At 39.1% G+C, this 27,352-nt stretch overlaps 1 protein-coding gene across 1 annotated transcript in view; it reads right to left on the bottom strand.

Annotated features, from left to right (window-relative positions):
- PPEF1 (protein phosphatase with EF-hand domain 1) overlaps positions 1-27,352 on the bottom strand; it is a 144,947-nt gene that overhangs the window by 25,671 nt on the left and 91,924 nt on the right. The window contains exons 9-12 of the mRNA XM_032620331.1: positions 16,015-16,181; positions 13,429-13,465; positions 12,305-12,454; positions 7,722-7,868 (exon numbers count right to left, since the gene is read on the bottom strand). Coding sequence (XP_032476222.1) covers positions 7,722-7,868; positions 12,305-12,454; positions 13,429-13,465; positions 16,015-16,181 — 501 coding nt within the window. The remainder of the gene's footprint in view (positions 1-7,721; positions 7,869-12,304; positions 12,455-13,428; positions 13,466-16,014; positions 16,182-27,352) is intronic.

The raw sequence follows: 27,352 nt of genomic DNA, 5'->3' as shown, positions 1-27,352 counted from the left end.
CACTTACAAGTGAGAGTTTATCTTTCTAGATTCCAACTTCTTTTCCAGAAATATTATCCCAAGTTATCCCAAAGTCTCACTATTTCTCATTCCTCCTTCAAAACTGTTTCACACTCATCTCCTCCATGAATCTTTTCCAGAATAATGTGAATGCCCATAGCCACCACAATCCCTTTCTACCCATCCCCAATAACCAATGTAGCAATACTTAGTAACCATGAAGGATCAGCCCTTGGGCTTTTTCTTTTTCTTTTTTTTTTTTTTAATTCCATCGCAATTGCTTCACAATTGCTTAACCTACAGGGTCTTTTCTCTTAAAAAGAACTTCACTGCCATGTTCAAAGGAGAAAGTAGCTCCCCACAGTGAACATACAGGCACTTGGTGTTTTTAATATGTTCAAAGAGATAAGGTAAGTCTCCCAGCTATGGTTTTGGCCCTGGTTTTTGTCCTGTCGAGTACATAGCATGATAAAGCCTTTTCCCCATCACAAATATAGGCAACTGTTCATCCAAGAATATCTTGTAAAGCATCTCCTTCACTTTTTGCCCCCCTTGATAAGCACATTCTCAGCTTCAGCAGTACACTTAGCCATTGACTGGTTTTCCACAAGTATGTTATTAGCATAACATTTCCTTGTGGGGATGAAAGAGGCAAGTGCAGGCTGCATGATGCGCACGACTGAAGACCCACGTTTCTAATAATTTTTTCATAAAAAATTGGGGTCTCCCTGTTTGTAGCTCTGATCTACATATAATGTTTCTTTCTTCAAACATCTCCTATGGGAGCTTCAGCAGTAGTGTGGAAAACTAGCTTTGTAGCTAAAGCTATGCAACCTTGAGAAAAGTCTTTGGGTCTTACTTTCTTTAAAATCAGAGGTTTGGGCCAGATGACTTGTGAAGTATCTCAAAGTTCTAACAGACTTTATTTTCTAATTTTTCACAGTCTAATAGACTGCATTTTCCACATGTTTCTTTGAAGGGCATGAAGAAGCATGTATTTTAAGTTGTGCAGTTATTCTAGTGGGTCCAAATCAGATCTTAAAAAGACCAGAAATGGTTGTCCCACTAAACCTGACTGTACACCCATTTGTAGGTCGGGTATTGAAGGGGAGCTAGAAATAAGTGAGGGGAAAGACAGTGAGGTGGAGAGAACAGAACTGGTAGGAGAACTTCTCTGGAATGCTAAGCAGCTCATCAGAACTGGAGAAACTGTGCACCAGGCACATTCCGGACACTTGCAGATGACTGATTTTCTGATGATTGACTGAAGTGAGAATTAAAACCACCTAAGAAGATGCAGGCCAGGATTCTCCTTTCTCCCCCACTGAATTCCAACACTGGCACAACCCTACCCTACAAATAAATACAATGGAACCCATTTACTTTGCTGGTGATTATGATGAAAATAACACTTGCATTTGAAACTGAGCCATATCTGAATCTTACACCATGAATTCATGTCTGGGAGACATGATCTGACCTTTAGTATAATGAAGGAGAAAACATGGAACACAAGGAGGCATGTTTTATAAGGAGGGGATTAACTTTTAAATTCCTACATGAGATGCAAGTCATTTACAGCCAAAATTACCCCAGGAAAACCTTCTAAATTACTCTTAAATCATAGTATACATGATTTTGTATATAAAACCCTATACAGACATATGGATGTGTGAATATTTTATGTATGTGATATGTAGAACATATGATAAATTATATGAAGCTAAAATTTTATACTTTTTTCTCCTTTTTGCCATATGTATATAGTTGAAATTTACATAAGTTAAACGTACATATGATGGGACCCTGTTAAACTAGAATAAGCACTGGCCATGGAGTTAGCTCTTCAAGTGTCACCTATGTCACCATGGAACCTATTGGGGCCTTAGCTGACTCCTCAGTGAAATGAGGAAGATATAGCTAACATTCATTTTTCTTTGGTTCAAGGTCATAAGGGGTCATAAGGGGTATCAATTTTATAGAAGGGAGCTTCTTCAGAACCATCCATTCAATGAGTTCTGCATTTCTTTTCTCTGTCCAGAATTCATTCATTCATAAACTTTACAGCGACTGTGACTACAATATAGATTTAATTCTGAGGCTCACAAGCAAAAAATGCTATAAAAGTCACTTTGTTGGTGAAACAAATTCCTCAGCAGAGACAATCTCTTTCCTCTCAACAACATCCTCTCCACTGAAATGCAAGGGCCTTTGGGAGTGCATGAAAGAATAAGTATTTACAACATCCCTTCCTGAAAATTTTCAAACCAAAGATTGGAAAGGTTTTTACTGAATGACAACTTTTGTATGACCTGGTCAACAAAAATCTATTTGTGTCTCAGCCTTTACACCTCCTAAATCCTGCAAGTGTCCCATGCTTGCCTACAGTTTTAAGTAATCCAGTTTTCAAAAGTATGCTTTTGGGGAGAGATAATAGCTCTGAAAGATGTATCTAAACGCTTCTCTTCTAAGACACTAACACTGTAGATTCACTTTTGTATTTTCCCTTAGTTATGTGTCCTCCTTCCAGCTTTTGAATATGTCGTCTTAAAAGCTGTGCTCAGTCCAAACTTTCCAGCCAAGTACCTAGATGGCTTTAGATACCTACTCCTTGCCTACTCATCGCCTCATTGGATGAGGGGAGACTAGAGTAGTTCATTACTTTCTTGAGATCTCCCATCACACTTTTTTTTTTTTTTGCGGTACACAGGCCTCTCACTGTTGTGGCCTTTCCCGTCGCGGAGCACAGGCTCCGGACGCGCAGGCTCAGTGGCCATGGCTCACGGGCCCAGCCGCTCTGCGGCATGTGGGATCTTCCCAGATCGGGGCACGAACCCGCGTGCCCTGAATCGGCAGGTGGACTCTCAACTACTGCGCCAACAGGGAAGCCGTCTCCTATCACTCTTAAATCATCTTTCCCTTCAGAAAAAGAGCATGGGCATTAAAGTCAGACCTGGGATCAAATCCTGCTCTATCATTCAGTGACTACAAAAAAGCCATTTCACTCTTGGGAGCCTTCTCAATGAAGCTGACTACCCTATTTAAAATTGCACCTCTGTCCCCTACCTCCAGTTCTCTGTTTCCCCTAACCTTGTTCTAGTTTTAATTTTTTCCATAGAACGTCTCACTTAACATAGTTACTTGGTATTGCTATATAATTATATATGTAATATTATATAAATAACTTCATATATACATATTATTTAGCTCCTCCCCCTAAAACATAAACTCCATGAGGGAATATATCTTAGGTCACTTACTTTCTCAAAAGCTTAGAACAGTGCCTGACACATAGTAGATACTCAATAAATTTTACTTGTTAAGTGGATTAAGAGAAGGGAGTCACTCAGGACATAAATAATTAAAATTATTTTTTAAACCTTTCTGGTCTCTTTGCTGTTTCAAGTCTGTCCTGAAAGAAGAGGTCACGCTCGTCTCTATACGATGACTCAGCTATGAATACATACATCCCCCACATCTCAGGGAATATAAGATAAAATTTAAATTACAGCACTCTGCCAAGAATCATGCACTTCCATGAGTATGGAACAAATAGCCTACGATCTTTACTGCAACACAGCTCACAGATATTAAGAAATAAAGTAATTGTGAAATCTGTTTTTATCTGGAAATTTCAACTCTAGCTAACTAAAGTGTGCATGTCCATGACATACCAGGAAATGAGGAAAGAAAATTAAAGGTACAACTGAAATTATTAAAATATTGGGAATGAGATTCTGGTCAATTTTACCCTGTGTCAGCTCCAGTCATGTACACTGAGTCTGTAAGATGCCTCATCTACATTGTTAGGGTGAGGGGAGGTTCTATTACAGAATAATGACCACCAGTTTCCTCCCTCCCACTTCTTAAGGCTCCATCTCTCTACAATTCTAACTCATCCAAGCTTCCAGACTCCCTGATTTTCTTCTTGTGCAACTCCAATCTTTTTGGCATCATCCTTTTTATTCACTATAACCTTTGGTCTTTGGAATTTGGATATCAAAATTTAAGGAGGCATCTTTTCCTACTTGCTGTAGGATGCCTCTTATACTTCTTTGATTTCTAAATACTTTGAATGCACAAGCCAGTGATGAATTCTATTTCCCTCTTATTACCTCTTCCTCTCTCTCTCTATCCTCCTGCCGCTCTTTCTCCTCATTGATTAGAGATTATTTTATATCAGAAATCACATTTTAGGGACTTCCCTGGCAGTCCAGTGGTTAAGACTCCACGCTCAGGGTGTAGCTCGGGGTGTAGACTTAAGCAAACTAGTCCAGGGAAGCCACTAAACAAATAAATGAGCAAGAAAGCAAATAATAACAAGCCCTAGAGGAGCATGGAAATAATTAGAGTTACTATATTACCTAAAATATCCAGTTTTCAACAAAAAATTACAAGACATGCAAAAACACACACACACACACACACACACACACACGGGAAAATAAGCAGACAATTGAAATTGCCTTTGAGGGGATCAGAAGTTGACTTAGCAGACAAGGATTTCAAACCAATTATTATAAATATTACATTAAAACACAGCTATATATATATAACACTTCACTAAATAAGAACAGAATACATTTTCTTCTCAAGAGCACATGGAGCACCTTCCAAGATAGACCATATGCTAGAGCACTAAAAAAAAAGCCTCAATAAGTTTTAAAAGGATTTTAATCATGCTAAGTATGGTCTCCAACCACAAGTGAATTCAAGCAGAAATAATTAAGAGAAGGAAATATGGGAAATGCACAAATATACAGAAATTAAACAACATATTCCTAAAAAACATATAGGTTAAAGAAGAAATCACCAGAGAAATTAGAAAATACTTTGAGATGATTGAAAACTAAAGCACAATACAGCAAAACTTACAAGATGGAGCTAAAGCAGTACTTAAGGGAAACTTACAGCTTCATTAGCAAAGGAAAAAGAGTTCAAATCAATGACACTACCTCTCACCTTAGGAAACTAGAAAAAGAAGAGCAAAATAAATCTAAATCAGAAGGAAGGAAATAATAAAGATTAGAGCAGAAATAAGTGAAGGAGAGAATAAAAAACAATAGAGAAAAGTCAATAAAACCCAAAGTTGATTCTTTGAAAAGACCAATAAAATTGACAAACCTTAGCGAGACCGACCAAGAAAAAAAGAGACTCAAATTACTAAAATCAGAAATGAAAGAGGAGACATCACTACCAACCTTGCAGATATTAAAAAAAAATTTTAATATATATATATATTTCACATATATGTATATATTACAAACAACTTTAGGCCAACAAATTAGATAAATTAGATGAAATGGACAAATTTCAAGGAAGATACAAGCTATCAAGGATACCAAGATACAAACTACTCAAGAAGAAGTAGAAAATCTGAATAGAACTATAGCAAGAAAGAAGACTGAATTAGTAATTTTTAAACTGCCTACAAAGAAAAAAGCCTCGAAAAGTATCAAAGTGAAGCCAGCAACATACAAAATGGATTATACACCATGACCAAGTCGGATTTATCCCAGAAATGTAAGGTTGGTTTAACATCTGAAATCAACCAATGTAATACACCACATTAGTAGAATAAAGGACAAACAATACATGATCATCCTAATAGATACCGAAAAGCACTGACAAACTCCAACACTCTTTCATAGTAAAAACACTCAAGAAAGTAGGCACAGAAGAGAAATTCCTCAATCTGATGAAGGGTAGGTAATATACGGACAAACAGCTAATATACTTAATGGGAAAGACTGAATGCTTCCCTCTAATATTAGGAATTAGACAATGAAGTCTACTCTCACCACTTCTATTTTTCAACACTGTACTAGAGGTTCTAGACAGGGCAATGAAGCAAGAAAAAGAAATAAAAGGGGCTTCCTTGGTGGCGCAGTGGTTGAGAGTCTGCCTGCCGATGCAGGGGACATGGGTTTGTGCCCTGGTCCGGGAAGATCCCACATGCCCCGGAGCGGCTGGGCCCGTGAGCCATGGCCGCTGAGCCTGTGCATCCGGAGCCTGTGCTCTGCAACGGGAGAGGCCACAACAGTGAGAGGCCCGCGTACAGAAAAAAAAAAAGAAGAAATCAAAGGCTGCTTGATTGGAAAGGAAGAAGCAAAACTATCTTTATTCACAGATAACATGCTCTTGTTTATACAAAGTCCCAAGGAATCCACTAAAAACCATTAGAATGAACAAACAAGTTTATCAAGGTTCACAACATGAGATCAGTATACAAAAGTCAATGTATACCAGAAATGAACAATCCAAAATGCAATTAAGAATACAATTCTATTTACAATAGCATCAAAAATATTTGGGAATAAACTAGGAATAACTTTAACAAGTGCCTCACTGTACGTGATTACAAAACACTGCTGAAATTACAGATCTAAACAAATGGAAAGACATCCCACCTTCATGAAATTAAAGATATAATATTGTTAAGACTGCAATAGTAACTAAATTGATCCACGGATTCAAGGCAATCCCTACCAAAATCCCAGGTCTTTTTTGGTAGAAATTGGCAAGCTGATTCTAAAGTTCATATGGAAATTCAAGGGACCCAGAATAATCAAAATAATCTTGAAAAAGAAGAATAAAGGTGGAGAACTCACACTTCCCAGTTTCAAAACTTTCTACAAAGCTATAATAATCAAAACTGTGTAGTTATGATAAAAAGATAGACATATACATCATGGAATAGAATTAAGAGTCTAGAAATAAACCTTCATATTTACAGTCAATTGATTTTTCGTAAGGGTGTCAAGAAAATTCAAGGAGAGGAAGTCTTTTTAACAAATGGTGCTGCGATAATTGGATATCCACATGCAATAAAATCAATTTGGACACCTACCTCACACCATACACAAAAATTAACTCAAAATGGATTAGACGTAAGAACTAAAACTATAAAACTCTCAGAGGAAAACACAGAAATAAATCTTTATGATTTGGGGTTAGGCGATGGCTTCTTAGATACAACACCAAAAGCACAAAGCAAAAGCACTTCTTTTACTGTGACTGAGTAAAAGGAGCCAGAGACAAAAGATCACATACTGTATGAATCCATTTCTATAATATGTCCAGAATAGAGAAATCTATTAAGACCAAAAGGAGATTAGTGGTGGGACTTCCCTGGTGGCGCAGTGGATAGGACTCCGTGCGCCCAGTGCAGGGGGCCCGGGTTTGGTCCCTGGTCAGGGGACTAGATCCCACATGCATGTTGCAACTAAGAGTCCGCATGCCACAACTAAAAAGACTGTTGGCTGCAACTAAGGGGCCCATGTGCCACAACTAAGGAGCCCACCTGACGCAACTAAGACCTGGCACAACCAAATAAATAAATAATTTTTTTTTTTAAAAAGGAGATTAGTGGTGGTCTAAGTGTGCAGGGATGGTGGTCGGGGGTGGGGAGAGAATGGGAAGTGACTGGTAATAGGTATGTCAAGTACCTTTTTCAGGTATGAAAATGTTCTAAAATTAGATTGTGGGGATAGTTGTACAGTATCGTGAATATACCAAACCCAATGAATTATATACTTTAAATACCATTTAAATATGGTATTTGAATGATATTTCAATTAAGCTATTAAAAATATAGTAATGAATTTAGAGAGAAGGATATGATCTGCTTAGAAAGGTAAGTCACTTTTTGTATATTATTAGAACAACATCATCTATGCTGCATCTTCACTGCCACTTTAGTGAACAGTCTGATTACTTACCTGTTCCCATTCATGCTTTGTTAATTGTTCAGAAAGGGATCCATTTGTTCTGATTCCCCGAGCTGTAATGGTTGTACCTACTTTATTTCCCTTCTCAGTAGCATGGTCTCCATCTATTGGAATTGGTGGCATCAGCACAGATTTCAACTACAAAACAAATTTATGCTTTAGCCAAACCCTATGCTCAGGGTGCTGCATGTAGAAGCTTCAGCACTAGTTGCTATTCTGTCTATATTGTTGTGCCTTGACCCAATGGAAAACACATGGTCCCCTTTTCCATCTCACCTACCTCCTTCATCTTATTGATCAACTGATCTCTAAAAGTGGGGCTGTTAAGTTCTGTTTGTACATTTTTCAAAAAGAGATACTGTCCTAAGGGAAAGTTTCCCATTAGAGTTTCTAAAAGACCCCAGAGGCACAGATATCAGTAGAGATACGTTCTGTGGCATCCTGACAGGAAAAAGAAGATGCTAAGGGAAAACTAGTCTCCCTCTGAGCCTTTATCTATACATGGGGCTAAGAGAGAGAACTAACAGGCCTAGAGTTCAGAAACACCTCAAGAGGATGGTTGCTCTTCCTTTTGCTGTGTTTTCCAGGAGAAATGAGAGAAAGTACATCTGTGCCTAGGAAAGTGCACAAAGGGAACATAAGTTGAAAACTTCGGAAGCCCTTCAACTTAAATGCACTGGGTTCTCAGTCTGACCTGCAAGCAATTGATTACATTCTCTAATCCTAGTAACAAAGGCAATGTATTTCTTTGGAAATAAAATATCTCTCTGATAGTACATCAATTACTATAATCCCTTCTACATTCCCTTACATAACTTGAGACTGTAATTTTATACTTGTTTCTTTGCAGTACCATACCTTTATACAAAACAATTTGAAATAATACTTCTGTTACATTGGTGACCTAAGTTCAGTGATGGACAATTCTCTGTGGTAGGCACTTAAGCTTCTTCTATAAACTAGGGTGTATATAAAATCTTACCTTTGTTTTTCAAAAATAAAATTGAACCTTATTCTGAGGTCCTGTCTCATTGAGATGGTTGGAGTTCAATTTCAGCTATTATTAGTGAGTTCACAGCCTACCCTCCCTGTCTCCCCACCAGCAAATGTCGCCAGGTCTTAGGCAGAGCAGAATATTCTGGGAGGACACTCTGGACGTGGCTCCACACAACTCACTTCTGATAAGGTCATCAGGCAGGGCAAAACCACATGGTCTCTTAAGTACATGTGGCTCCACCGTTTTCAAGGCCACTTGGGATCAGGATACTTTGTCCAGCCCCTGCTAAGGTACCACATCATCATTTTCTCCTGGGGGTCCTACTAGCCATCCCTTCTCACAACCCCTGCGAGGGAGTTTGAAAAATACTAAACCAGAGTCTTAGTGTTATAGAGTCTTCCTTCTCTGTCCCTCTGCATTCACCCTCCTCCCCAACCTGCCTACCTTACAAAATACATTTAATGAACCTAGAATGGAGGTTGTCATCAGGTTCCCCCAATCCCACCCCTCTCCTATTAACAATTATACCATAACAGCAGGTATCAACCAGGAAGCATGGTCACCCCTACACTTGGAGGGTCCAAACAGATGGGCAAGTGGGGGTTATAAAACTGAACTTGAAAACCTGTTTTTGTATCTCATCTGGTAGAGTTCCAAAGGCTTGAACCTACTACTTCCATTACAGTTCAATTACGTTTCACACAACAAGCACTTGCTACCAGTTCAACTTCACTCTAGGCAGGGTAGACAAAAAATACACAAGTCAAATTTCTACCTTTAAAGCCAGTCTTTTCAGTAGGTGGAACAATGATCCCCAAAGGGGGTGAAATTTGAGGTATCCTGGTAAAATTCCTGGCCCCAAAATTTCTCCCCAGGGTCTGTCTTGGTGACTGAAGTTCAAACCTTAGTTTTAAGTATCAGGAAAAGGAGGAGAGAGTTGCAGAAGAGAGTTATGTTCAAAGCTTTCTCTATGCCATTTTCTTCATCTAGGTAATTATATTTAATCAACAATTCAATACAGTAGGTATTTTTAGCTTCAATGTATACATGTGGAAACTGAGGCTTAGAAATCGTTGGCAGCTTGCCCAGTCACCCAGCCAGGAAGTGGCAGAAGCAGGATGTAATGGATGTAATGCTAGCTACATCTGTCTGATATCAGAGCTCCATGGTGTTTGCTAGGTTAAGGTGGCTCTCAATTTAGGGTCTCCACAGAGACAGTAATGGGCATTCCAGACACATGCTCTTAATATCTCAAATAGCCCTAGAGAGGCCAGGCTTCTCAGGTTAACCTCAGGAAAGGAAAAGCTTTCAATCTGATCATTTGGTACTGGCTGCCATGGCTGATTAGCGCTGTTGTCATAGGGCAAGTGGTGGTGGACTGTTGCATTCCTGCCACGTGCTTGCCAATATTTGACTGACAGAAACATCATGTTCCCTTGCTCCTGGCTAGAATCATATCCACTCATTATGTTAACAGTGACTACCCCATGTTGATTGAAACGTCTTATTGGCTTGACTGTTTGCTGATATTATAAGAAAGGTGCTTTAAACTAGGTACCTTAAAATTTACTGCAACTGGGATACTTTTGAGAGTAAAGGGATATGCTATTAATAACTACACCAAGACAACAGGTGTAAACCAGGAAGTATGGTCATCACTGGGTGAGGCTGGGGACTGGGGTATGTAAAATCACCACAGAATCAGGAAAGGGGTTGTAAAAAGATTTTTTTCCAGTTTTATCTTACACTTGCCCTACTTTGGTCTTAAACCTCTTAGGAGATATTCAACAAACATTAATTAATACTTAACTACATCTTGGTGCTGGGGTTGTATCAGTGAACTAGAGAAGCAGGGGAGGATGGTAAACAAACAGTACTACAACTGCTTATTTAATTTTGGTAACTTTTATGAAGGATATGTACAAGGGGCTTGAAAGCACACAGAAGGGGACCTGATCTAGTGTGGAGGTCATGGATGACTTTCCAGAGGAGGGGTGTATATTTAAGCTGAAATTAAAAGGATGAGAAGGAGTTAGCAACAATATTATCATTCATATGTGTATAAAGGCATAAAGGCTCTAAAAACTCAAGGTGGGACTTCCCTGGTGGTCCAGTGGTTAAGAATCTGTTTTGCAATGCAGGCGATGCCAGTTCGATCCCTGGTCGGGGAACTAAGATCTCATGTGCCGCGGGGCAACTAAGCTCACACATCACAACTACAGAGCCCACATGCCGCATCTACAAAGCCCACGCACTCTGGAGCCCGCGTGCCACAGCTAAGACCCGACGTGGCCAAAAATAAATAAATAAATATTAAAAAAAAAAAACTCAAGGTGAACAGGAATCACATTTCTGTCCATATCAAATTAAATTCTAGCTCTAGACCCCACTTGCTTAGATTGGTTGGAAGTCGATTATCAGTCCTGAGGAGTAAGGGTTTAGGTTTCTCACTAGGACCGTACAAGATCACCTGGCTCCAGAGCTGCCACTGGTCCTCATGCCCACCTGGCACCCCGTCTACCCCCTAGTCTGGGAGTGTTGGCTGGGCTCTGGTACAGGCGGAAGACGATTGCAGTCACTCTGCAAGGCCCAGCCAAAGACTCTGTTCACTACGGCTGGGAGCTTCACAGGCCCCCCACACCCACTACCCTCAGAGTGTCAATACATATTCCTGCTCTGCTTCTGCTGTATTGAATATGATTGCTTAAGTTGAAATATTAAAATATTCCCCCCCAGATTACCCTGAGCCATTTGGAATATATAAGGGAAATCACACCAATTCAGAAATAAATTGCTGTATGATTCCATTTCTATGAGGCACCTAGAGCAGTCAAATTCATAGAGACAGAAGACAGAATGCCAAGGGCTGGGGAAGGTAGAATGGGGAGTCTGTTTAATGGGTAGAGTTTCAGTCTGGGAAGATGAAAAGTTTTAGAAATGGATGGTGGTGTCAGTAGTGATGGTTGCAGAACAATGTGAAAGTACTTAATGTCACTGAACTATACACTTAAAAATGGTTAAAGTGGTAAATTTTATGTTTTGTATATTTTACCACAACTTTAATTAATTAAGTAGAAATTTTAACTTTTCAAAAATCAGGATTTTTCACTTTTAGAAACTATACGAAATGCCGATATTTCCTCATTTTTCCACTTTCACCATGAATTTTTTTTTTTTTTTTTTTTTGCGGTACGCGGGCCTCTCACTGTTGTGGCCTCTCCCATTGCGGAGCACTGGCTCAGTGGCCATGGCTCACAGACCCAGCCTCTCCGCGGCATGTGGGATCTTCCCGGACCGGGGCACGAATCCGTGTCCCCTGCATCGGCAGGCGGACTCTCAACCACTGCGCCACCAGGGAAGCCCTCACCATGAATTTTTAACAATGCATTTTCCATATATAGAAGTTATCCATTTAGTTCCTTATCATGCAATCATAGATTTTCTTAAAACTTGTACTAATCTTTTCAGAGTTACAGCAACCACTAAAACACGAATCAATACAAAATAATAAATGAAGGGAGGTACGTATCCCTTTATAAATCTCTGAGACAACATTCATGCAAACACTGCTTCTTACTTTGTTTCTTTCTATACGGTGGAGTAAATTCAAGTCTGTGGACTCTGATATCCCTCCGTGTATGACCAGGATTTCATTGTCAATGATTGTACCAATTGGGAGCCAGGTATAGATGTCTTCCAAGACTTGTAAGATTTTTTTCCCATGTAGCTGTAAGTAAGAGCTTGAGTAAGTTTGTTTTTCTGATAGTTCAAGTTTATTGAATAGTCCCAACATATGGACAAAACCCCACAGTTTTCATGCCACCCAAAGAAGGTCAGGATGGAATCACTAACCAACAAGCATGCATTAATCATGTCTTTTTAGTCTGTATTTTTGATACTTTGACATTTTGGCGCCTTGCTGACCCTTGAGAAGAGACTGCCCCTCCCAGGGCTAGTTAATTCCTAGGGATAGTAAAGGACTTGCCTTTTGTATGTAAATGAGGCTACGTTTCATATGCAAACCAAACTATCCAGAGCCTATCCTCCCAACTAGTCCTTTATGGAATTCTCACACCCAGGGTCACTCACTATTCTCAGCTCCAGTCACCCCAGGGCCAGATACCAGACAACCTTGGACAAGCCCTAAGCCCCAGAGCCTGCTAAAACTATTCAAACTAGCCAATCCTAAACCTGTTTACAATGTCTCACCCATTTCTTCCCAAGGAAACCACAATAAAGGCTTTTGTCCATGTCAAGGAAACCACAATAAAGGCTCTTGTACATGTTTGCCTGCATTCCCTCCGCCTCTGACTGACCCCCGGAGTGCTTCCCCATGTGGCCGGCGGGTGTGGTGTGCCATGCCTCCAGTTTCTAAGGAACTGTGAGTAAAAACCTTTTCCTTCATGACAGTCATTTCCATGTCTGCATGTTTTACCATACCTCAGTAGAGCAAATCCCAGGTACCTTTAAAACAATGGAATATGTTTGTATCTATGCTAGAACTTACACAGAAGTCACAATGAAAAAGCTTGTGTCTAGAAAGAAAAACAGGTCTTCACTATGGCCAGGGCTTCCTTTTGTGCTTTTATATTATTGGCATGAATTCTGACTAGTTCTCCCCTCACCCTTCTTGAAGCTTTTTTTTTTTTTTAACTTCTATGTATAAACAGCAAAGAAAATGCAAAAAAAAAAGAGCCTTACCTTATATTTATGCAAAACTTCGTTTGTGAAGCCATACCTGAAAAAAGACAATGGGATTTCAACTCTTTCATTGAATGTTGAGAACTCCTATTTACATGAGTCAAGTCATGCAGAAAAGGGAGCCCTTGCCATCTCGCTACCACAAGTATCAAGAACTCAAGAAACTAGACTTTATTTGGAACGATTACTTATCCAAGACTTTGCTAGGCACGATGGGAAAGAACAAAAGCAGCAGATGACATTGTCCCTATCCTCAAGGAGCTTAGGGAAAAGAAGATAAATTTTCATGAAACAATTACAGGACAACTTAAGAAATACATGGTATGCACAGGTGTGTAAGTACTGTAAGTATTCAGAGATGTGTGCTGTGGCCACTGGGGGACAGTGTGTGGGAGAATGCTTTTCATTTAGATAGAATTTCTCAGACATCCTGTATCTTATAGTAAATGAATGATCGGGGGCAAAAAGACTGAATAAAGACAAAGAAAAGCCTAGAAGATAACAAGTTGGCTCTTTATACTCTCTGATAGAGTTCATGTAATGGTATTGAGGGTTTTAATAGAAAGTGTCAGGAATTTTAATGCCTGAATAGCAGTCACTAAGGGAGAATTAATGATGAAAATTTTTTCTCAATTACTTTCCTTGCCTTAGGATAATAATATATACCTTTAACACCTTTAACACAGTGAAGTCAGAGCACAGCATACTCACTCCAGGTTTCCATGCAAATCATATCATGTGAAGCTTCTACAGGGTAACGTTATGTTTTCCAAGATGAACTCAGCCCTGCCTACTCAACAGCACCTCGAATCAGCTTACCCCAAACTGAACTCATCCTTCTCCCTCACCCCAACTTTCTCCACTTATCATGTTCCTAATAACAGTGATCTTGCAAATTCAAGCTAGGAACCTGGAGGTCATCCCTAATTCTCTCTCCTTTCAAGTCCCCCATATCACGTTACCAAGCCTTAAATCATTGCCTAAACTTCCTCCTGAATATATCTACTGCTTTGGGTCTCCATCTTTACCACCCAAGTCTAAGTGAGACTCCATCATCTATCTCTTCAACTACTTCCTAATTGGCCTCCCCATATCAATTCTTGTCCCCCTCCAAACTAATCTTCCTGCTGCATTTTAAAACACAAATTGTATAATACTCTTCAATGATTTTCTCTTGTCTTCAGGAGAAAGCCCAAATTTCTTTGCAATCATTTCTTACGTCTCCAGCCCCATCAGGTACCATCCTGTCCTTCAGTCTTTGTTCCTCCCATCCTGAACTTCTTTCAAGTCTAAAAAGTCCTTTCTCAAGTTCTGCATAAGTTGTCTCCTCACTGTGGAACAGTTTCTCATCCCCCTGGCCACGGTCCTCTCTTGATCGCCTAATTCATCCTCCAGGTCTCAAGCTAATGCCATACTTCTACGGGAGAACCTTCCAATCACCCCTCAGACAGATTGGATCCCCCACTTTACAAACTCATCACACTTGAAAAACCTGCTCAACTCGTGTCTTCCCTGCTAGATGTAAACTCCAGTAGGGCAGGGGCCATGTCTCTTTCACTAACCATTGTAGGCACTAGATAAATACAATTGACTAGCTAAATAAATGGAAGGATAAATGGCATGCCCAAATAAACAGATTTAGCTATATTATATATAATGGTTCTCTGAAGGTAGCCTTGAGATTTTGGGATTTTTTTTTCTTCATAATCTGATCATTTGCTTCCATACTTGAGGATTAGAATTGAAACTGTATTCAGGCCAAGCGCCAAAACTGCCCCAAAGACAAAACTAATCAGCTGCTGAGCTTTGATCTAGGCACCCAAAAGCCCAGGACCGAAGCATGAAACATGCCATGCCCTCTACTTCCCTACAGCAAACTGGATTCTGTTTTTCATAAAACAAGAAACAAGAAAAACAAAAGAAGGAGAGGAAGAAAAAGAGGAAGGGAAAGGGGAAGGGGAAGAGGAGGAGGAGGAGGAAAGAAGAGAAAGGAGAACATTTGTCACTTACTGTGCCTTTCAGCAAAAATTGGTAAACCATTTAACCAATCTTTATTCCCCAAAACTCCAGTGAGTCAGATAGTTGAAACGCTATGTTACAGCTGTTCTCAAATATGTTTATGAACAACTATGCCAAAAGCAATCACCGTGTCATAAAAAATATACACATCAGTGAAAAACACAGTACTAGTTTCTGAGACAACATGTGATGCAAGCCAAAAGAGTAGCAAGAGAATGAGTCCATCTAAACCTGCTCATACAACCTACCACACCTCCAAACCTGGCCTAACACGTCTACTCGGCACACAATTTGGCTTGTGAAGGCTGGGCACGGGAAGAAGAAAACATAATAGAAGGGCGAAGGAAGAACGGGAAGAAAAGATAGGAAGGGAACTTTAGAGCAATTTATACTCACTCACACAGCAGAAGATTGGGGGAGGTAAATCGCTGTAAGAATTGAGCTCTTTCTTGAGATTCTCCTCATCCCTGCTTCTCTACACTCACCTCTCACTCTCCGCTAGGAGCTAAACATGGCAGCATTTTCCAGAACAGGAAACAAAAGAGGAAATCCACAGGCCTAGGTTACCTCATATTCATCATAAAATCTTCATGGTTGCCTCTGTTCAGGTGCAGGTCACTGGGGTAGACCAGAAAACTCACAAACAGGATCATTAGGATCTCCATGGAATTTTTTCCTCGATCCACAAAGTCACCATTAAAAACATATGGGTTGCTCACTGAGGGGAGACCATTCTGTGGAAGGAAGAAGGAGAAAAACAAGCAGTTAAAAGAATGTACTTTTAAAAGTAACACTTAGTACTTAATGTCCATGTGGATATGGAGAAAAGAGGCTGAGTCAGTTCTGGGAAAAATCTGCTCACTCACTCAAGCCAGTTTCACTTTCCAGGGCAGTCATCTCCTGCAAGGGACCTTGGAAGTGAAGGATTAGCTTGGGACAGGAAGACTCCAGGGGGATGGGGATTGCTCATTTTACTCACCACCACCTACTATGAGTTTTCTCTGAAAGAACCTGATATTTGTCCTATTAAAAATGGTTATTCTCGGGCTTCCCTGGTGGTGCAGTGGTTAAGAGTCCGCCTGCCAATGCAGGAGACAGGGGTTCTAGCCCTGGTCTGGGAAGATCCCACATGCCGTGGAGCAACTAAGCCCGTGTGCCACAACTACTGAGCCTGCGTTCTACAGCCCGTGAGCCACAACTACTGAGCCTGCGTGCCACAACTACTGAAGCCCACACACCTAGAGCCTGTGCTCTGCAGCAAGAGAAGCCATGGCAATGAGAAGCCCGTGCACCACAACAAAGAGTAGCCCCCACTCACCGCAACTAGAGAAAGCCCGTGTGCAGTGAAAAAAGACCCAACACAGCCAAAAATAAATAAAATTCATTAATTTAAAAAAACAAACAAAAATTAAATAAATAAAATAAAAATGGTTACTCTCATCTCTTCCTTAGGTAGAAGAGGGAAACTTCTACCCAAGGAAGAACACTAAACTAAGAGCCAAATGTCGTTCATTCTAAGGGACCCTTATTTAACTTCTCTGGGCTGTGATTCTCTCAATTTGAAAAAAGGGAATGACACTATATTCTTCACACACACCCCCCACCCCAGATCAAATGAGAGAACGGGTATGAAAGCACTCAGGAAAGTGTAAGGTACTGCCCAACTGTGAGCAGGGCTAACACACCATCAGTACGCTCTGATACGATCACACCAGGTGTTACAGGCATGTGTTTTGACTTCTCACTGACCAGGGCCATATTTGTTGTTCAATATTTTGATTACCACTCCTGAGTATGAGATAATACTTTAAGATACAGTGTTAGCACAAAAAAGGACTGGGATCAGGACAAAGGTCTGGTCTTTATAGCAGCTATTCGCTCGTTTACTTCTGTACCACTAAACTCTAAGATAAAACACGTCATGCCTGGTAGGGAAATGGTTGAGTGCATTTCTACTGCATAGTAAGATAAATTCAAATGTTTAAAAAATACATTACAAAGAGAAAATTTTAAGTACTCATACATCCTAATATATGTCCTCCTTCAAAAAAGTTACCTTCAAGAAATAATGCACGTATTCTAGTTATATTAATCTTTCTCAAATGATTTTCAAATTCCTTTTTTATTAGATTTCAAATTACATAAGAAAATCTTATTACTTTATACTCACCACCTAGTATTTATATACATTTAAAAATTTTCATATCAATATGATAGAAATAGTTGAAAAAATATAATACAAGTTGTAGCAAATAACTTGGGGATCCCAGAAATCATTATGCAATGAAACATGTCCTGAAGGCAACTGGAAACAAACAAGCAAGCAGTGGTGTAGTGTTCTGGGCCAGAAGACTTATTCTCTAATTCAGCTCCACTTTTACTCATGTGCCTGTCCTTGGGCAAGTTATTTGATCTTTATGAACTCTAGTTTCCTCATCTGTTAAATGAGAATGATAACTTCCATACTTATCACACAGGGCTACTTCGGAACTCAAATGAGACTGTGTGTATAAAATTTCATGAAAACCATAAAGCACCATACAAATTAAAAGATTCGTTTTATTATGGCCTCCAAGTTATTTCTATTTTTAAGATCCCATTATTTTATATTTTCTTATACATTAACTCACATAACCTTATTCACACTGGGCTTAGATAGTGTGAGCCAGTTATAAAAATATAGGCTATTGGTCATCAAAACGTAAAGAAAAGGGGAATGATTCTGCATCTCTGATACACTTCCTTCCCTCAGCCTTCAGCTGGCTGGGATGAGTAAGCTGGAGAAGTCTGAGAGGTGCTGAAGGCTATAGGTTCTATTGGGATGTCCAAGACTGAAGGGGGCTCAAGGAGCAGCAGCAGAGAGCCATGGAAGAACTAGGTCTGAGAGGACATGTGGACTCCTTGATTAAGGAGAGACCCTGCCTCAGAGCACGTGTGTGGTCTTGCTTGGGAGAGAGGGATCTGGATCTTACCAGAAAAAGTATAGGAGAACTTCTTTTACATCTCTGAAGCTAAAAGAATACTAATACTTGTATTTAGAGACACCTAGGAACATAGAGACTTCCTCTCACACTCTTGATGCAAGAGTAGAAAGTGTTGTGCCTCCAACTATGGAGAGGCTTAACCTAGCTTAAGCAGAAAATTAAAAATGGAAATAACCTAGTACTTAAGGGGATCCAGTAACCATAGAGAGGCAGACCAATCAGATCTGCCAAAGTGCGATCCCTTAATGAGACAAGACCGCTGGAGGAGACAGAGGACACTTTTTTTTTTTTAAGAGTACCATGAAATAAAGAACAAAAAGTTAATAATTCTTGGCATGAAAAATATGCTATTCAAATTTAAAATAGCAATAGATTGGCGCTAACTAAAAGAAGGAATGGTTGAAAAATACATTACTGACCTGAAAGAGCAAGCAGATAAAAAATCTCTCACACAGAGCAAAAGGCAAAATGATGGAAATCATGAGGAATGAGTAAGAGATTAGAGTTCAGAGCCAAGAGAACTAATGTGCCAATAATAAGCATTCCAGAATCAGGAAAAAGGAACAGATGGAGAAGAGGCAATAATTACATAAATAAGAGAGGGAATTTTCTATGGTTAAAAAGAGACTTCAGCCTGAAGTTTGAAAGAGCTCATGATTTCTATGCTCAATGAACATGTATTGATTGCTTGTTATGTACTAGATACAGTTTTAGGGTGTTAGAAACACAGAAGTAAACAATACAAAGTCCCTGCATTCAAGCAGCTTGCATTTAGAGAATCTAACACCCACATGCCCCATAGAGGAAAATACTCAAGACAATATTCTAACCAAATAATAGCGGTAACAATAAAAAGTCCTTAAGCCAGGGAAAGACTAAGAGGAAAGAATACAGATGTGAACAATGAACCTTGCAATATATAATTAAATATAAATCAATAGCAATAATATGGAAATTGTGTTTAAGTACAAAGCAAGGATTCAAGAAATAGAAGAGACATACTATGAAGGAAATCTAATAATGGTCAAGAACTAAAAATATGGCATGAACAATTGCTAAGGATTTGTAGGAGAGGTGAAGGGAGAAAAGTAAAATTCTCTACAAATCTCATCTGAATGGGAGATGTACATGGAAAATGTGAAAACAAATACATTTGTCTTATTGGAGGAGAGAGAGGCTAATGGTGGAGGAATAAAGTTATAGCTATTTGAGAAGTATACATACATACATCATTTATTAGAAATGTCAGGAATGGGAAGACAATGACTAATGAATGGAAAAGCACAGTAAAAGTGCCAAAGAAAACAATAATTTAAAAAACTTCACCAAAACAGCAAAAAGAAAGGAAAAAAGGATGAAACAAAGAGAAATAAATAGTAAACAAAGTAGAATAGAAGGACATTTTTCAGAAATGTGTTGTTATACTAAATGTGAGTGGGTTAAATTCTACCATTAACATACCAAGACTACCAGACTACATTAAAACACAAAACTCAGGTATGTATAGTTTGTGAGAAATACACATGAAAAAAATAAAGAGAGACTGAAAACAAGGTAAATACAACAAAGAAAAAGCAAAAATGCAAATATTAATATTAGATAGAGTGGAATTTTTAGTATTAAAAGTGCTAAACATGATGATAAAGCAACATTATATCATAATAACAGGCACTTTATAAAGAAGATACAATTCATAAATTTGTATTCAATAAACAAAAGAACAAGTTTTTGCTTTGTATATTTAGCTACTATAAATGCAAGAAGATTTTTTTAAAAATACAAACATAGTAAATCATTCAGATCAAATTATTGGTTTAAAATAATGTCCACAAATTATTTGACACTCCCTTTAAAAGGTGAAGCCTAATTTACCATTCCTTGATGTGGGCTGGACTTAGTGATTTGCTTTTAAGAAAGGAATAAGAAAAAGCAGAAGTGATGGTGTGCAACTTTGGAGACTAAGTCATAAAAGATACTGCAGCCTCCTATCTGATCTCTCTCTTGGATCACTCACTCTGGGGAAAGCTAGCTGCTATGTCATGAGAACACTCAGGTACCCTGTGGAGAGGCCCATGTGGCTGTTTTGTCAACAGCCAGCAAGGAACTGAAATGCTGTGCCATGTGAGTCAGCAATCTTGGAAATGGGTCTGTCAACCCCAGTCAACCTTACAAATGAGTGCAGCCCTGGCCAATAGGCTTGATTGCTAGCTCATGAGAGACCTTAAGCCAGAACCACCCAGCTAAACTGCACTCAAACTTCTGAACCATAGAAACTGTGAGATACTAAATGTTTGCAGTTTTAAGCCACTAAGTACTGGGGTAATTTATTACACAGAAATATACAATATACATATTTAGAAAGATATAGATGGAAAAAACTGAATATACAGTTTACCCTTGAACTACAAGGGTCCACTTATATGCAGATATTTTTCAATAGTAAATACTGCAGTACTTGAGAACCTGCTGTATAGCACAGGGAATGCCACTTCGCTGTACAGTAGAAACTAACACAACACTGTAAAACAACTATACCCCAATAAAAAATAAATAAATAAATTTCATTATATAATAGGTTAAAAAAAAAAAACACTACAGTACTACATGGTCCATGGTTGGTTGAATCTGTGGACACAGAGGAACTGTGGATGAAGAGGGCCGACAATAAGTTATTCGTGGATTAACTCTTGCATTGTTCAAGGGTCAACTGTACAACTAATGAACTTAATAGATAGATATATGAAGAACTTTGCATCCTATGAATAGAGAATACAATTAATTTTTCATTTGTCCACAGAGGCTTCATGAGAATCAATCATATACTTGATTTCAAAGAAATCCTTAACAAATTCAAAATAAGAAACATTTCATAGAACACATTCTCATATCATAATCCAATAAAATCTGAAATAAATAAAAATATGATTCAAAAAATTCCAGCTTCTTGAATTAAGATCCTTAGAAATTAAAAATTATAGTCTTAATAACCATTGGATCAAAGAGGAAATCAATAGCAATATTATAAGTTCAACAGAAGGCTCAGTTAAAACTAAAATTAGAAAAGATGCATTGCCTTAGATGCCTTTATTATTAAAGAAGATGCACATGAAAGACTGTATTCATCTTAAGACATTAGAAAAATAAAAATAAAACCAATCAAATAAAGATAAAAGCTGAAATTAATGAAATGGAAAACAAAAAAATGAAAGCTATATAATCCAAAGGGTGATTCTTTGAAAGAACAAATTGATAAAATTGATGATAAAACTCATCATGAGCCTGATTGAGGATAAGTGAAAAAAGAGAATAAATGTAAGATTAAAGATTGGAAAAAAGACAAATATATACAGAAGCAAATTTTAAAACTATATATATATATGTATATATATATATATATATATATATATAGAGAGAGAGAGAGAGAGAGAGAGAGAGAGAGAGAGAGAACATAATATTGGCATCTGTGGCAATGTACTTTGACAATCTAGAGAAATGGAGGATTTTCTTGAAAATTAGAAGCTACCAAAACTGATTCAAAAGAAGTAGAAAACTTCAAAAGTGCATTGGTTGCATGTTGCTTTATAGCAGAGCTCTATCTCAATTTTCAAGAGCAAATAGTTTTAATGTTACTTAAACCAGTGATTCCCATCCTTGGCTGCACATCAGAATCACATGGAGACTCCTAGGTGTCCATCAGAATCTCTGGGAGTGGGACTCAGGTATCAGTAGTTTTTTTTTCCCATTTCCTTGGGTGATTATAATGTATAGCCAAGTTTGAGAACAAGGGATTTAAGTTCCAAACCATAGAAAATGATGTAAATCTCTCCAATTTTTTTCATAAGATCAATAAAACCTTAATATCAAAATTTGAGAAAAGCAACAGTCAAAATTTGAGAAAATATGTAAACATATTTTCCACTGGAATGACCAATTTTCTGGTAGTAGAACTCATCCCCAGTTAAACCAAACTTTATAGGTATTTCACCTCTACTATGAGCAATGAATACCGAATTTCTTTAGTCAAACCTAATTTTAAGCCCCTAATAGTAAGGGTCAACTAAGCCATCCACCTTACATGGCATGCTTGACACCCAATAAGTTTTAAGCTTTTCAAAAAATCACACGTCTTCAAAAGATTGATTTGTGATAATGAAGCTCGTTCAACAGAAAATGTTACTGTCTGTGAAAGTGATTCTAAAAGGAGTCCTAAATATATACTGAACTTCTGTAAGTGTTGAGCCTCTGAAGGCAAAGGCAAGACATATTTGGATGTATAAGAACTGCATTGTTGAGCCAGGACTAGTTGTATTACTCTATATAGTCTGAGTTCAAATACGTTTTAGTCTTAGAATAATAAGAGAATTGGAAAACAGATAAAAAGAATAGCTAAGTCTCCTGGGACATGGGTCTCTAGGATATTTAGGCTTCTAGCTACGCTACTGAGATTTCTCTGGATTTTCTTCACAGAAGCAAACACTGCTGCTGAGGGAACCCATCCTTCACTCAGTTCCAGTAAACCAAACTCTCTGGCTTATTCTGCAGCTGATATATAACAAACCATCTATGACATGGTGATCAAGTTGACAAATATAGAAAACCTGGGGTAACTACAACTCTGAACAGCATTAGATGACCTTCAGGGGGAAAAGAATAGCAGATCACAATTAATTAACTTGAGTAGAGATAAGGAGACCTATTTCCCACTGAAGTATTTTACATAAGACATCTAGAAGTTATCACAATTTTGGGGGGGCATTTTCCTGAGGCACATCAAACAATAACCTCTGGACCTCAACTCCACATTATTTTAATTTTTATTTCTTTTGCAAACTCTATTTTAGAGATCTGTTCTGATTATAACACACTGCCTTAATCTCAAAAGGTAAAGAATTGAATACTGTGGCAGTGGGAAGCATATCAGCAATAGAGAAAAAAGAAAATATTTAATGACCTTCACAGCTGGAAAATTTGGGGCATAGGGCGTGGGGTGGAGGATGGTGGAGAAGAGAGAAAGAAAAGGAAAACAAGGCTGCGTGGCTTCCATAGACAGCATCAGTATGACACCCACAGGGGTGAGAGGTAATTAGCTTCTCTCTGTCCATGTGCAGCTCTTTCTCAACTGTAGGAGGTTTCCACACACAGCATCAATTTAACAAACTAACTTGCCAATACTTGGTCTAAAATTTCAAGCTTTCTCATCAATGAGGAAAAGGATCTGAACGAAGTATTCCAAATTGGTCACTCTTAAGCAAGAGTGGCTGATTAGAATTAACCTCTTCAGAAAATAAAGTCTAAAAATATGACCTAACTAATGCCATGTAAATTGCTTCACTTGATGATATCTGAAGCCATATAAAGTTGGGATACCTTTTTAGGAAAGGTGTGCCATGGTTAACCGTGTGGAACCCAGAGGAAAGAATTCCCTTCAAATCCAGATAGGACTGTGAGCTGAAACTGTCTAGCTTAGTCTTAAGGTGCTAAATGATAGAATTTGTAAGGACAACCAAATATTAAAGAAACCAAAAATGTCAAAACAATCAAAAACGATCACTGGTACGGATTCCATCATTTATTGCAGCACACCACAAAAAGGGTGTGGGAATAAAATCTTTTCTGATCCTTCAGAACTTTCCTTCATGATTTAGGCACTTACTAAATTACTAAAACTCTTTGAAGGGATTGTCTTAAATGTCACCTCCTCCAGGAAGTCTCCCACGACTTAGACGCCCTTCCAATGTGCTCCCTTGGAAACTCGTTTACCCCAGTTATAACATGTCTCAACCTGAACTGTCTTGTCTTTTCATTAGGTGACCTACCCCACTAAACTGTGATATCTTTGGGGCCAAAAACAGTTCCATACTCTTTCATCGCTGGGCTCTCAATCTCCACTTCCTGAACACCGTCATTGGTTAACACTCAAAATATTTCTTGCTTTCATGTGAATGCTATAATTTCACCTTTAGTCCTTTTTATAGTACTTCTTACCACCCACCTCCTCCTGTTCAATCTTTACATTAGCACTTTCCAGTTTTATATATTCCATTTAGTTTTGCCAATGGAATTAAAGAAACATTCTCTTTTTGCATCTACTCCAGAGTCCTTTCCCTGATCGCACCTTAATATCTTCAACTACCTCTTGAAAAATTTTCTAATTGCCTAGGAAGTCACTTTTCCCATTTAATTTACTCAACTATTTTCCCTTTTTTATATTTTCCAAGACCTCTAGAAAAATAATTACCAGATTTTCTGTTGTGGCTATTCCCCACATACCTCCACCCCCTCCTCCTTCCTCAGATTGTAGTTGTCAAAAATAGCAGGACTGTACTTCTGAACATTTATATGGTGCTATGTAGACTTAAACAAATCTCATTCCTCAAACTGCATAAATAAACTCCCTTTTGCCTTCAACTCATTCAGAAAGACTTCCCTCTGGAAATCTGGGCCTCCCTTCGGAATGGTGCTAGACTCCTGACTCCTGCAGCCCTCTGGAAGGAAAGGACCCACTCTTCCACAGGATGGAGACCTCAGGGTCAGGAGTTGGGGTGGGTCCACTTGCTCTTTAGAGCCACCAACAGACTAACACTTTGCCAGCCTCTCCTCCTTCTAGGCTCATAAGCTCTGACTAAACGTCCTTCCTCTGCATCTCATCTCTCAGTCCTATGGCCAACCCACTTAACACACCTGCTTTCCACTTGCTTGACCTCCTCATCCCTAATATTCTCTTTCACTCATTTCAGCCACCCACATTCTGGATTCCACCTTGGACTCACCCATCCCCTAGGACTGCTCCCCTTGCAACTTCCCAGCCATCCTGCTTCCTGGGCCTCCTGCCCTGACCTCAGAGAGCATGGCAATCCTTCATTCCACCCATTTCTCCCAGTTGGTTGCCATCCTGGCCTCTCTTCCTTCCCTGCCCAGACTGGATTCCGTAGCTGATCTCCAGAATTGCCCTATTTACCAGAACCCTCAGTTCCCTGCCGGCAAATCTTTGGCTGGACTTCCTGACACCAACTCACTACCTGGATGGCCTTCTATTTCTCCTGACCCCACTCTCTGGCTACCAGGCCCTAGACCTTTGCTTAGGCCTCCTGCAGTCTCAACCGAACCTCTTCCTAAGTGCTGGCTCCATTCATCCAATCCTGGTTTGGCTTCCTCCATTCCCTTCCAAGCTCCCATTCTGAATGAATGAAATGAAAACCTTGTATTTCTATCATAATTTAGTACTTTAAAAAATGCTTTTGGATATTTATGTTGTTTTATTCACAAGACAACCTCTTATGGGGTGGAAGCTCAAGAATACTGCAGCCAAAGAAGAACTAAATAGACATTTATCCAAAAGACATACAGATGGCCAACAGGCACAAGAAAAGATGCTCAACATCACTAATTATTAGAGAAGTGCAAGTCAAAACTACAATGAGGCATCACCTCACACCAGTCAGATTGGCCATCATCAAAAAGCCTACAAATAATAAATGCTGGAGAGGGTGTGGAGAAAAGGGAACCCTCCTACACTGTTGGTGGGAATGTAAATTAGTGTAAATCAGCCACTATGGAGAACAGTATGGAGGTTCCTTAAAAAGTTAAAAATAGGGACTTCCCAGGTGGCACAGTGGTTAAGAATCCGCCTGCCAGTGCAGGGGACATGGGTTTGAGCCCTGCTCTGGGAAGATCCCACATGCCACAGAGCAACGAAGCCCATGCACCACAACTACTGAAGTCCACGTGCCTAGAACCCGTGCTCCGTAACAAGAGAAGCCACCGCAATGAGAAGTCCGCACACTGCAATGAAGAGTAGCTCCCGCTCGCCACAACTAGAGAAAGCCTGCGCGCAGCAACGGAGACCCAACACAGCCAAAAAAAAAAAGGTTAAAAATATGGTAACCATATGATCCAGTAATCCCACTCCTGGGCATATATCCGAAAAAGACAAAAACTCTAATTTGAAAAGATATGTGCACCCCAATGTTCATAGCATCACTATTCACAATAGCCAAGATATGGAAGTAACCTAAGTGACCATCGACAGATGAATGGATAAAGAAGATGTGGTATATATATATATATATATATATATATATATATATATATACAATGGAATATTACTCAGCCATAAAAAAATAATGCCATTTGCAGCAATATGGACGGACCTAGAGATTATCATACTAAGTGAAGTAAGTCAGAAAGAGAAAGACAAATACCATATGATATCACTTATATGTGGAATCTAAAAAACAATACAAATGAACTTATTTACAAAACAGAGCCAGGCTCACAGACATAGAAAACAAAATTATGGTTACCAAAGGGGAAAGTGGGGGGAGAGATAAGTTAGGAGTATGGGATCAACAGATACACACTACTATATATAAAATAGGTAAATAAAAAGAATTTACTGTATAGCATAGTTTCAGGTGTACAGGAAAGTGATTCGGATATCCAAATCACTTTCCTGTATACCTGAAACTAACACAATATTGTAAATCAACTATATGTCGATACTATTTAAAAAAAAGAAAAAAGAGGGCTTCCCTGGTGGCGCAGTGGTTAGGGGTCCACCTGCCGATGCAGGGGACACGGGTTCGTGCCCCGGTCCGGGAAGATCCCACATGCCACGGAGCGGCTGGTCCTGTGAGCCATGGCCGCTGAGTCTGCGCGTCTGGAGCCTGTGCTCCGCAACGGGAGAGGCCACAACAGTGAGAGGCCCGCGTACCGCAAAAAAAAAAAAAAAGAAAAGAAAAAAGAATATTGCAGCCAAAAAAGATATTAAGGGTCATGGAGGTTATGTGGCTTACTCAAGCTCTCACAGTCCCCAAAGAGTGAAATTGATTTCCCATCATAATAATCAGAATATATTTTCTTTTAGGCCATCTGAGACACCTATGCTATGCCCAATTATTCAACATGCTAGTTGTGGGGAT

This window comes from Phocoena sinus, chromosome X (assembly GCF_008692025.1).
Source record: "Phocoena sinus isolate mPhoSin1 chromosome X, mPhoSin1.pri, whole genome shotgun sequence".
NCBI classification, from domain to species: domain Eukaryota; kingdom Metazoa; phylum Chordata; class Mammalia; order Artiodactyla; family Phocoenidae; genus Phocoena; species Phocoena sinus.
Note: the sequence above shows the minus strand (reverse complement) of the source record. Positions and strands in the feature narration are given on the sequence as shown.